This window comes from Strigops habroptila, chromosome W (assembly GCF_004027225.2).
Source record: "Strigops habroptila isolate Jane chromosome W, bStrHab1.2.pri, whole genome shotgun sequence".
Taxonomy (NCBI): Eukaryota; Metazoa; Chordata; class Aves; order Psittaciformes; family Psittacidae; genus Strigops; species Strigops habroptila.
Genome location: NC_044301.2, coordinates 26,659,658 through 26,672,819, shown reverse-complemented (window position 1 = coordinate 26,672,819; position 13,162 = coordinate 26,659,658). Strand labels below are relative to the sequence as shown.

General features: G+C 44.8%; 1 protein-coding gene across 1 annotated transcript in view; it reads left to right on the top strand.

Annotated features, from left to right (window-relative positions):
- LOC115618943 (E3 ubiquitin-protein ligase AMFR-like) overlaps positions 1-13,162 on the top strand; it is a 68,120-nt gene extending 54,958 nt beyond the window's left edge. The window contains exons 11-14 of the mRNA XM_030510917.1: positions 6,001-6,135; positions 7,778-7,861; positions 10,774-10,958; positions 12,947-13,162. Of these exons, the coding sequence (XP_030366777.1) occupies positions 6,001-6,135; positions 7,778-7,861; positions 10,774-10,958; positions 12,947-13,097 (555 nt within the window). The 3' untranslated portion in view covers positions 13,098-13,162. The remainder of the gene's footprint in view (positions 1-6,000; positions 6,136-7,777; positions 7,862-10,773; positions 10,959-12,946) is intronic.

The following is a 13,162-nucleotide window of genomic DNA, read 5'->3' as shown; positions in this document are numbered from 1 at the left end:
CTGATCCGTAGACTGGAGAGCCAAGGAGTGATCAGCAGGACCCGCTCACCCTTTAATAGCCCCATATGGCCAGTGCCAAAGTCTAATGGAGAGAGTAGACTAACAGTAGACTATCGTGGCCTGATTGAAGTCACGCCACCATTGAGTGCTGCCGTACCGGACATGCTAGAACTTCAATATGAACTGGAGTCAAAGGCAGCCAAGTGGGATGCCACAAGTGATATTGCCAATGCATTTTTCTCAATCCCTTTGGCAGCAGAATGCAGGCCACAGTTTGCTTTCACTTGGAGAGGCATCCAGTACACTTGGAACTGACTGCCCCAGGGGTGGAAACACAGCCCTACCATGTGCCATGGATTGATCCAGACTGCACTGGAACAGGGGCAAGCTCCAGAACACCTGCAATACATTGATGACATCATCATGTGGGGAGATAGAGCAGAAGTAGTTTTTTAGAAAGGGAAGAAAATAATCCAAATCATTCTGAAGGCTGCTCTTGCCATAAAATGGAGTAAGGTCAAGGGACCTGCACAGGAGATTCAATTTTTGGGAATAAAATGGCAAGATGGACGTAGCCAGATCCCCACAGACGTGATCAATAAGATAACAGCAATGTCTCCACCAAATAATAAGCAAGAAACACAAGCTTTCTTAGGTGTTGTCGGGTTCTGGAGAATGCACATCCCAAATTACATTAAGCCCTCTCTATCACGTGACCCGGAAGAAGAGTGATTTCAAGTGGGGCCCTGAGCAACAACAAGCCTTTGAACAAATTAAACGAGAAATGGTTCATGCAGTAAAACTTGGACTAGTCCAGGCCCAGCCAGATGTGAAAAATGTGCTTTACACCGCAGCCAGAGAGAATGGTCCTACCTGGAGCCTCTGGCAGAAAGCTCCAGGGCAAACTCGAAGTTGACCCCTCAGCTTTTGGAGTCGCGGATACAGAGGATACGGGGCTGGCTATACTCCCACCGAAAAAGAGATACTGGCAGCCTGTGAAGGCCTTCGAGCTGCTTTGGAATTGGCAGGCACGGAAGAACACCTACTCCTGGCACTCTGGTTGCCTGTGCCAGGCTGGATGTTCAAAGGCAGGGTCTCCTCTACACATGATGCAACCGAAGCTACATGGAGCTTGAATAGGAAATCCCAGTCATCCAGGAATTCTAGAAGTCATCATGGAATGGTCAGAGGGCAAAGATTTTGGAATGTCACCAGAGGAGGAAGTGATGCGTGCTGAAGAGGCCCCACCATATAATGAACTGTTAGAGAGTGAAAAGCAATATACCTTGTTTACTGATGGGTCCTGCCCTATTGTGGGAAAGCATTGGAGATGGAAGGCAGCTGTGTGGAGTCCCCTGTGACATGTTGCAGAAACTGCTGAAGGAGAGGGTGAATCGAGTCAGTTTGCAGAGGTGAAAACCATCCAGCTGGCCTTGGACATTGCTGAACAAGAAAAGTGGCCAGTACTTTATACTGACTCATGGATGGTGGCAAATGCCCTGTGGGGGTGGTTGCAGCAATGGAAGCAGAGCAACTGGCAACGCAGAAGTAAACCCATCTGGGCTGCTGCATTGTGGCAAGATATCGCTGCTCGGGTGCAGAACCTGGTGGTGAAGGTACGCCACGTAGATGCTCATGCACCCAAGAGTCAGGCCACTGAGGAACACCAGAACAACCAACAGGTGGATCAAGCTGCTAAGATTGAAGTGACTCAGATGGATTTATATTGGCAACATAAGGGTGAATTATTTTTAGCCCTGTGGGCCATGACATCTCAGGCCATCAAGGCAGAGATGCAACATATAGATGGGCTCTTGATTGAAGGGTGGACTTAACAATGGACACTATTCCCCAGCTTATTCATGAATGTGAAACTTGCTGCAATTAAGCAAGCCAAGCAGTTAAAGCCTCTCTGGTATGGAGGACCATGGCTGAAGTACAAGTATGGCGAGGCCTGACAGATTGACCGTATCACATCCCCTCTCATGCACCAGCCTCTGGGAAAATCGAATGGTACAATGGGCTGTTAAAAACTAAGCTGAGAGCAATGGGTGACGGGACTTTCAAACACTGGGATACACATTTACCAAAAGCCACCTGGTTGGTCAGCACAAGGGGTTCTGCCAACAGGGCTGGCCCAGCCCAATCAGAACTTTTACGTACTGTAGAGGGGGAAAAAGTTCCTGTGGTGCATATAAAGAATTTGTTGGGGAAGGCAGTCTCGGTTATTCCTGCTTTCAGGTAAAGGCAAACCCACTTGTGGGATTGCTTTTGCTTAGGGACCTGGATTTATTTGGTGGGTAATGCGGGAAGATTGACAAGTCTGGTGTGTACCTCAAGGGGATTTAATTTTGGGGGAAAGCAGCCAATTAACTCAATTATATGCTGTTGCCTGCTATGTAACACTTAGATAGCCCGTCACCTAGATGCCCCTATAGGCCATCACCTAGATGCCCATCTCCACCACTCTGGTCTTTGAAAAGAAAATATGTGCTGTCGTGATCATCAGTAGAGAATAAAATCATGGGAGAAGCTGGCAGCAGCAGCGCAAGTCTCCCAGAACTGTCCTCAGGTGACCATGGACCGAACCTGACTTTGCTCCGATCATCACCCCAACAAAGAATAAACTTTGAAACCAGATGAACTCAGCAGTGACCAGACCAGTTCAGCGGTGTCATCAGCAGGCAACAGTCCAACTCTACGCTTTGCCTCTCCTGCCCTCAAAGACTGTTACAATAGATGGAACCTGACATCATAGACTGAATGAACTCAGCAAACTTTATAGGGATGGTCCATGGATTAAGGAATGATATCTGTCTCTGTGTATGTGTATATATGTATATACACGAGACAAAAAGCGATGGTATATTGAAAAATGTGGGATCTGAGCATGACGTGAATGCTATGGAATAAGGGGTTGATACATAATAACCCATCAAAATGACTGGAGGACCAAGGACTCTTGTGGTTTAAGCCCAGCTGGTAACTCAGAAGCACGCAGCTGCTTGCTCACTTCCCCTCTTCTTCCCTCCCCCTGCTCCTGGAGGGATGGGGAGGAGAATCGAAAGAATGTAAATCCCACGGGTTGAGATAAGAACAGTCCAGTAACTAAGGTACCATACAAAACTACTACTACCAGCAATAATGGTAAGGGAAATAACAAGGGGAGAGAATATAAAACTAAAAGGGAAAAAGGAAAACAATAAACACAAGCGATGCACAAGGCAATTGCTCACCACCCACTGACCGATACCTAGCCCAACCCGAGCAGCGATCTGGCCTTCCAGGTAACTCCCGCCAGTTTCTATACTGGGCATGACATGCTGCGGTATGGAATACCCCTTTGGCTAGTTTGGGTCAGGTGTCCTGTCTCTGCTTCCTCCCGGCTTCCCCTCCTCCCTGGCAAAGCATGAGACTGAGAAAGTCCTTGGTCAGAGTAAACATTACTTAGCAACAACTAAAAACATCGGTGTTATCAGCGTTGTTCCCAGGCTGAAAGTTAAAAAACACAGCACTGCACCAGCTACTAAGGAGGAGAAAAATGACTGCTGTAGCTGAACCCAAGACACAGCCTCTGGCTTTTCCCTCCAAATACTGCCTGAGATTTTTATTCAGTAACACAAAGGCAAACACTTATTTTTTATTAAAAATGTGTAACATTTGCTAACCTGGGCCTTTCCATTAAAGAGGGCATTTTAATATAAGTTGCCGCTGTACTTTTAATAATACAACAATGCTAATAAAACATTACTCATTGTCCTGGGTTTAGCTGTAGCAGTCATTTTTCTCCTTCTTAATAGGTGGTGCAGTGCTATGTTTTTGACTTTAGCCTAAAAGCAACTCTGATAACACACCGATTTTTAGTTGTTGCTAAGTAATGCTTACCCTGATCAAGGACTTTTCAGTCTCATGCTCTGCCAGGGAGGAGGGGCACAAGAAGCCAGGAGGAAGCAGAGACAGGACACCTGACCCAAACTAGCCAAAGGGATATTCCATACCACAGCATGTCATGCCCAGTATATAAACCAGGGGGAGTTACCCGGAAGGCCCGGATTGCTGCTCAGGTCGGGCTGGGTATCAATTGGCAGGTGGTGAGCAATTGTATCCTCTCCCCTTGTTATTTCCCTTATCATTATTATCATTGGTGGTAGCAGTAGTGGTTTTGTATTATACCTTAGTTACTGGACTGTTCTTATCTCGGCCCGTGGGAGTTACATTCTTCCGATTCTCCTCCCCATCCCTCCGGGAGCTGGGGGAGGAAGAAGGGGGGGAGTGAGCGAGCGGCTGTGTGGTTCTGAGTTACCGGCTGGGCTCAAACCACGACAGGCTGAAATGCTAAATCATTTGTTTTGGTCAGAAGTTGGTACAATGTAGAGTTAGGTTTGCTGTGGTTGCTTGTGTTTTAACTCACTGTCAGCTGATGCATAGTTCTTGCTTTGCTCTCAAAACTCCTTCCATACTTCTTATTCTTTACATATATCACCCCCATCTTTCAGCATTAGTTAAATATGGATTTTAATATTTAAAAGCTGTTGGACTCTAAAGGTATATTATTTGTCTGTCCTCTTTTATCTATTTAATTTGGGTTTTTTTTAATTAATTGAAATTCAATAATAACAGTTCCCTGAGTTGAATTTATTTGAGCTTCCAGACCCTGTTAAACTGGCTTGCAGACAGACAGAATAGGTTTTTAAAACACATTCCACTTTTCCTTACCATTACCCATTTGGAGCCCATTTGGGACAAAGAAAGATACTATTTTTATTTTTTTTTTCAGTGTCGATCTAACTTTCAGTCAGTCGTGAATTTTGTATACATCTTTATAATAAAGGTTGTCATAAATAGAGGGTTGGGAAGCTTTTGAAGCCTTTGTGCATCTACAGACATAGTTCAGGAATCTAAATTTTCAGGATCATGTGGTGTCTCTATAGGATTTGCAGTTTTGCTGTTGGCTACGATGGAGTCAAAATATTGCCCTGTAAGTCAGTGCTCGCATGGGTTTTCTTTCTCTTGTGTGGATTATCATATCATAAACAGCATCTTTGAGCTGTTCATTTTTTGGCTTTCTGTTGAGGTGGTTTGGTTGATATGCTGGAGGGAAGGGATTCCATCCAGAGAGACCTTGACATGCTTGTGAGGTGGGCCAATGCCAACCATATAAAGTTCAACCAAGCTAAGTGCAAGGTCCTACACCTGGGTTGGGGCAATCCCAGGCACAGCTACAGGTTGGTCAGGGAAGTGATTCAGAGCAGCCCTGTGGAGGACTTGGGGGTGTTGGTTGATGAGAAACTGAACATGAGCCAGCTTCAGTGTGCGCTCACAGCCCAGAAAGCCAACCGTATCCTGGGCTGCATCAAAAGAAGTGTGACCAGCAGGTCAAGGGAGGTGATCCTGCCCCTCTACTCTGCTCTCGTGAGACCTCACTTGGAGTACTGCATACAGTTCTGGTGTCCTCAACATAAAAAGGACACAGAACTGTTGGAGCGAGTCCAGAGGAGGGCCACGAGGATGATAAGAGGGCTGGAGCACCTCCCGTATGTAGACAGGTTGAGAGAGTTGGGGCTGTTCAGCCTGGAGAAGAGAAGGCTGCATGGAGACCTCCTAGCAGCCTTCCAGGATCTGAAGGGGGCCTATAAGGATGCTGGGGAGGGACTCTTCCTTAGGGACTGTAGTGGTAGGACAAGGGGTAATGGGTTCAAACTTAAACAGGGGAAATTTAGGTTTGATATAAGGAAGAAGTTCTTTACTGTGAGGGTGTTGAGGGACTCGCATGTGTTGCCCAAGGAAGTTGTGGATGCTCCATCCCTGGCAGTGTTCAAGGCCAGTTTGGATGGAGTCTTGGGTGACATGGTTTAGTGTGTGGTTCCCTGCCCATGGCAGGGGGGTTGGAACTAGATGATCTTAAGGTCCTTTCCAACCCTAACTATTCTATGATTCTATGTTTACCAGCTAGTTTTTATTTACTGCTGATCCTGACTGTATAAACCTTGCTTTCTCTAGGCTCATCAGATTCAGGAGATGTTCCCTCAGGTTCCTTATCATGTAGTTCTACAGGATCTGCAGCTAACTCGTTCAGTAGAGATCACCACTGACAACATCCTAGAAGGGCGCATCCAGGTACCTTTCCCCACACAGGTAAGTTGTAAGACCACGCACCTAAAATAACTGACTTTCTTATGACAGAATTAATAATGATCGAGGGGAATGAAGTTAAATTGAAGCATTGGTGAATGCAGCTTAGCTTAATGCAGTGCTACTCTTAGATTTTACCTCTAGGAAGAGATAACATGTTGCAGTTGGAAGCCCTAAATCAGTTTTGGTAGTCTAGTGTATGTTCTATCTCTATGTTTGCAGCATCTGACTCAGTTGGAATCTCAAAGTGGTGCGTGATTGAGGTATATACATCTGTTCCATGCTGTGGCCATTAGAAGAAGGCCTTTCAATGTATTAGAATGGGTCTTGGGTGTACTTTAGCATTATCTATCTGTACTACAGGTGTCCTGGTTTCAGCTGGGGCAGAGTTAATTTTCTTCCTAGTAGCTGGTAGAGTGCTGTGTTTTGGATTTAGGATGAGAATAATGTTGGTAGCACACAGATGTTTTAGTTATTGCTTAGTGCTTACACTCAGTCAAGGACTGTTCAACTTCTCATGGTGCCCCACCAGCGAAGAGGCAGGGGGGGCACAAGAAGCTGGGAGGGGACACAGCCAGGATAACTGATCCCAGCTGACCCAATGGATATTCCATACCATATGATGTCATGCTCAGCGTATAAACTAGGGAAAAGCTGGCTGGGGGCTGCTGCTTGGGAACTGGCTGGGCATGGGTCAGTGGGTAGGGAGTAGTTGTTTTTCATTTGCATTGCTTGGTTATCTTGGGTGTTATTTCTCTCTTTCTGTTGTTTTCCTTTTTGTTGCAATTCATTATTATTGTTGGTGGTATATTCTCTTTCAGTTATTAAACTGTTCTTCTCTCAACCCATGAGTTTTCTTACTTTTATCCTTCCGATTCTCTCCCCTATCCCACTGGGGGGACTGAGCGAGGGGCTGTGTGGGGTTTAGTCGCTGGTTGGCGTTAAACCGCAACAACAGGGTATTTCTTTATGAAAGAAAGTTGGAGTCTGTTACCCATGCCCTTTAGCTTGCCCCCGATTGATGTGATTGGATTGTAGGATTCATCAAGTGCTTCTCTATACAGTCTCGAACACATTATATAGTGCCCAATTCTAGTAAAAAAACCCTCAGGATTTGTTTTTATTTTGTTTAAATCTCTGCAGATGCAGTATATTATCATGTACCAGAAATATTGAAAATGTTCTTGCCAGACTAGACACAAATATTTGATCAGTTAAACTAGCTCTTGGTGGCTTTTTATGCAGAGCCTTTAGAACATTTCTAGTCGATTTCTCTGCTGACAGATAATTGAATTGTACCACTTAGGAGAGTTTTCTGCAAAGAAAGTAGTTGGCAAAATGATGCCTTGTTCTTAATTAGTGACAACAGATTTCAGTAAAGCAGTCTGGGGACAATATTTCTGTTAACAATATTGAATTCTGGTTCTGTGCACATCAGATAGTACTGTTATCTGGAGCCTGTGTGTGGGGAAGCAGAGAGAATTCTCTTTCAATACAGTGCATTCTGTTTATTGCTAACTTATCTGTTTCTAAATTGAACATAACATATGATGTTGCAGAGGGCAGAGTTTGAATGTGTTCAAAGAACATGTTTTTGTTTTGCCATTTCATGCAGTATATTAAACCCATGATGTTTGCATTTCAGAGTGCAGATAGCATTAGACTTGCATTGAACAGTTCTCTGGAACAGCACATTACTGATCAGGAGGATACTGAAACTGTCACCCAGGTAATTTGGCATAAAAATGAGCAAAAAGCACAATTAGATGCTGCATGGACAGGTAAGTGCATTTGGTTCTGTACCAGGTCAGGTTGGTGGCAACCCTTCTGTGCATTTCACACCAGAATTAACACTGTCAGGCAACTGAAGTAAGACTTCAGCATGTAGCTTCTGTAAAGAATTATCTGTGGGCTTTTCTTTTTCCTCCTTGGAAGAAGTGCTCTCAAGGCATAGAAAGAAAGAACAGAAGAAGATCATGTCTCTGTTCACATCTTGTCAGCCCCATGTCCATCTGTGAATATGAAGAGCAGGATGCTTTGCTCTTCCCCTTCCTCTTCCCATTCCCATTTTGTATGTCTCCAGATGCTTCCCTTAAAATGAGTAAAATGTCTCTTCTGGGTATAAGAATTCTTTTGCATTTAGGAGGATGCACTTGGAGACATGAGGAACTTTGTTGTGAATGGAGTGGGATACAAACAGGACAAAGAGATAACAGCCTTTTTACACATAAAGCACAATCATGGGTTTTGCTGTTCTTCACCAAGGGCTTTATTAAGCAGCATGTGCTAGCTAAAATGTGGCAGGGAGAAAAAAATTAGCCCATGGGTAGAATAAGGTCTCAGTCTACTTATGTTTTCCCTGACTGTAGTAGCAAAATCGTGAGGGTTTCTGTTTTATAAACCTCTCTACTGGCTTAGAGAGTGAATATGTGAGATGGGTGACTTTCTGCCTCTTTGGTCTTTAATAACTCTAATAGCCAACCTGTCACTCACCTGAAATAGAATGGTGGCAATTCCCTCGTTAGCAGGTTGCAAAACAGAAGAAACTTCCATTTGGTTTGCTACTGCAGTTGAGGCTGAAGAAGAGGTGGTGGGGTTTGGTACAGCTGTTTGATAAGAGCCTGGAGTAGGAGTCTCAGAACTGCAGGAATGAAAATCTTGAGCTGGATCTAGCAACTTCTTAGTAACTTTTGGGGTTAACTTGAAGATCTTGGTGGCATTTCCCCTGTTCTTTAGTAAAGAGTAAAACCTCTCTTTACAAATGGTATATAACTAGTTTCCCTTAACTTGGTACTGGCTTCAAATCCTGCTTTGAATGATTGTGTTGCTGCTCACCTTTCTTCCTGCCTACCTGGCACTACTTGTGTCTCTGTCCTTCCTTCTACAGAACTTGAAAAACCCGAGTGGTGTTCATACGTCTCGTTGAGCATGTGTTCAAGTGACATATTCTTGCTTTGAATCACAGCTAAGCACTTCACTCAAACGATGTGTTCTGGTTGGAGTGAATGGCAGTTTGGATGGAGATTGTATTTTCGTTTTGTAGAACAGCAGAGTGATAGCCTGGAGATCCATGAACAGTTGTGACTTACCTGCAGCTGAGTGAGGCTGCTGGTGGCTGGGGAGGGGATGAACTGGTGGCCTCCACACAGCTTCTCCTAGGTGGATATTTACTGTGCTAAATAGGATTCATAGGCAAAGACTGAAGTGAGAAACTGAGACTGCATGCACTGAGAGAAACTTGCTGCTGGGTAGAGTCATGGAAGCTCCAGTTGCTGTTGTCCTCATAAATGCTTTGTGCCTCATAAATGCTTTATGGATAGCCACAGAGATCTACCTAGGAGTCAAGCTTGCTTACCTCCTTGCTATGGCTGGTATTTCTGTTGTGGAGAGACAACTTGGGAACCCAGGGGCATCTTTCCTCTAGGAAACTTCTGTCACTTTTGTGTCTCTGATTCTGATTTCCATTTTTAACTGATTGCCTGGCATGTTGTAGATGTTCTCTTTCTTCTTGCCAGAAGAATATGTTGGTGTAATCAGTCAAACTCTTGTCTGTGTGGAAAGCTCTAGTAGCAAACTACTTCAGCAGGTTGACCTTGATTTTTAAGAAGTTTTTTGAAATGCAGGCAGGAAAGGTGTTGTGGTTTAGGCCCAGCTGGTAACTCAGAACCATGCAGCTGCTTGCTCACTCCCCCCCTTCTTCCCTCCGCCCTGCTCCTGGAGGGATGGGGAGAAGAATTGAAAGAATGTAAATCCTAAGGGTTGAGATAAGAACAGTCCAATAACTAAGGTACCATACAAAACTACTACTACTACTGCTAATAATAATAATGATAAGGGAAATAACAGGGGGAGAGAATATGAAGCTAAAAGGGAAAAAGGAAAAGAAAACAATAAACAAAAGTGACGCACAATACAATTGCTCAATACCACGCTTAGTAACATCTTACTGTTCCACTGCAGAGTTGATCTGATTGTGTATGACAGGATGTGATCAGGATATGCTGTTTCACCTCTGCTAGTTCACCAGTGTCATCATTCAGCAGCTCAGTTTTCACATTGGTCAGCTGTCAGGGGTGAAGAGGTGCTGCTGTGTGCAGGTCTGCCAGCTCCTTGTATTGACACCATGCCTGGGACAGTGGCCAGCCTTGCTCCAGCAGTCCGAATACCTGATAAGTTGGGTGCTGCAGAACTTGGTGAACCAAAGCCTCATAAATTCCCTTCTCAAGCACACATCCTCTTTGCAAATACATTTGTTATTCTTCCCTTAGTATATGGATTTCCGCCTTTTCAACTCTTTACTATTGCATTGCTCCTCAAGTCAGCTGCAGAACCTATTTTAAATGCCCCATTTTCAGAGAGCATTAATTATGAGTAATTAATGTTTGTCTTTGAGATTACTTTCAAACATGGCATAAAAGATACAGCATTATAGAATGCAGGCTCTTTGAACATATTTTGAAATAGCTTTGTTCTGTATTTTGGCTGGGGTTTTCAAAGAAGCCCAAGGGAATTGGGTACAGAAGGTGAGAGTCTAGTTCTTTCTAGTGCCTCAGAAAATGACAGTTCTGTGTAGCTCGTTGATTTAATGCAAAGAAGCCCTGTTAGCAAATTTTGCCAAGACTTTTTTTCCTTTTCTCTTAGACTGAGAGAGTGCCACTGGAACTCAACTCCAGACTGGAAGAAATGGTGGAATTCAGTGAAATGGAAGCAGAGTCTAGTGAAGCAGAAGATTTTGAGGCCAGAGGAAGTCGCTTCTCAAAGTCAGCCAATGAAAGGCAGCGTATGCTGGTTCAGCGGAAGGAGGACTTGTTGCAGCAAGCTCGAAAGTATGTTCCTTCCTAAAACTCCAGCCTGGCTACTCAGTTATAGCCCCCCAGAATGGGGTTCAAATGGATTATGACCACTGAGAGCCTGGGTTGATGCAGAAAGTAGTAAGAGGAGTGAATATATCTGCTACAGCAGGCTCAGGGTGCTGTTTAAGATGACCATTGCTGATAAACCCAACTCTGAAGCAGTGTCGTGTCCCAACATGTACACAGCTTCCTTAGTGGCTGATCGAAAGCTCTTTCAAATCAGAGGATGATTTCTCCAGCTTGGATGGGCTTTAGTCTGAGTCTGTAGTAAGAGAGAATGAATTACTTGTGCTGTGTCCTCTAGTAATCTTTAGCTTGTCTCCTGGCATAGGTGTCAGCCCTTGCTGCCTGTGCTGTTCCAGCTGAAATGACTGTCAGGCACCACTTTCCAAATATAGAGCAAGTATCTTAAGCACAAAGCAGCTGAGAGTGGCTACTTCCTAAAGCACACCAGAGGAGCTCATGACCAGCAAGTCAACACTGCTGAAGTGAGACTGACCAACCTGAACAGTTTCTTTTAGCCCAACTACTAATAGGTGTTATAGGTAGAACGAAACTTTCTTTACATGTGTTCCATTCATGTTGGTGAACTTTACTAGCATCCAGTTGCTGATTAAAAAGAGTAGGAAAAGCACTTCAGTCATGTAGAGAAAACTTAGCATTTGTAATCAGTGTTGTCCCTTCCTTTGCATTGCAGGGAGACTCCTGAAAGGGGCTACAAAAACTACATGATGTGTCCTTTGTGTTAGCAGGCTACCTCTGCTTGTTGGTTTTTTTCCACGCTGAAATGCCTACAGATAAACTGGGGGTATGACACCTTTTACAGTTTGTCTGTAAATAGGCTTGCTCTTAGAATAAGTTTTCCTTGATCTTTGAAAAATGTCATTTAGGGAGGTAAAGTGGTTTTGATTTCCTGGTTTACTGGTTCCCTTCCTGCACTGAAGAGCTGTGGAACTGTGAACTGCTGTGTTATGTCACCAAGTGTAATAATTCCTTGGGATGGTAACTCTGGCAGCTGCTTCCTTGTATTTTTGCCTTACCTTACACATTGCAGTCCTAGTGCCCCTTCTGTCAAAGGCTTACTCATCGTCATCAGGGAGTGACTTGTGGTAGAATCATAGAATAGTTTGGGTTGGAAGAAACCTTCAAAGGTCATCTAGTCCAACCCCCTGCAATGAGTAGGGACATCTTCAACTAGATCAGGCTGCCCAGAACCACATCCAGCCTGGCCTTGAATGTCTCCAGGGATGGTGCATCCACCACCTCTCTGGGCAGCCTGGGCCAGTGTTTTACCACCCTCATTGTAAAAAATTTCTTCGTCACGTCCAGCCTGAATCTCTTTTAGTTTGAAACCATCCCCCCTCGTCCTGTCGTAACAGGCCCTGCTAAAATGTCTCTCCCCATCTTTCTTACAGGCCCCTTTTAAGAACTAAAAGGTCTCAATAAGGTCTCCCCAGAGTCTTCTCCAGGCTGAACAACCCCAACTCTCTCAGCCTTTCCTCATAGGAGAGGTGCTCCATCCCTCTGATAATTTTTGTGGCTCTTCTCTGGACCCTCTCCAACAGGTACATGTCTTTCCTGTACTGAGGACTCCAGAGCTGGACATAGTACTCTGAGTAGGGTCTCACCAGAGCAGAAGGGCAGGATTACCTCCCTTGACCTGCTGGCCACGCTCCTTTGGATGCAGCCCACTGCCCTGACCTTTAGAACTGGCTCCTTTCCACAGGCACGAGAATCTTGCACAAAAACTAAAAGCTTCTGCCAACTCTGCAAAGTCTACCATAGGTTATACAGGATTTTTTTTTTTTTTTTTTTTTGGGGTACATAAGTGTGTGTGCACTTTTATCCAGGTATTTTCCTGCTTTCAGCATGCTTTGCAACACTCCCTTGGTGGATGTACCAGCGAAGTATTGTTCAGAGCCAGAGGTGGGCTCTGCTCATCCATCTTTCTCCTCTTGCAGGCGTTATTTCAACAAGACCTTGGAGGAGGAGCTGACCACAGGAAAGCCCTGTCCTCTTCCCCAGGGAGCTTCAGCCAACGCCGTCACCCTGCGCCGCAGGACACTGGCTGCCGCTGCCGAGCGGAGGCTTCAGATGCAGCACAACTCATAGCACTGTCACCCTCCTCCCTCTGCCTTGTCAGCAATGTTGAATAAAGAATTAAACACACCTCCCAA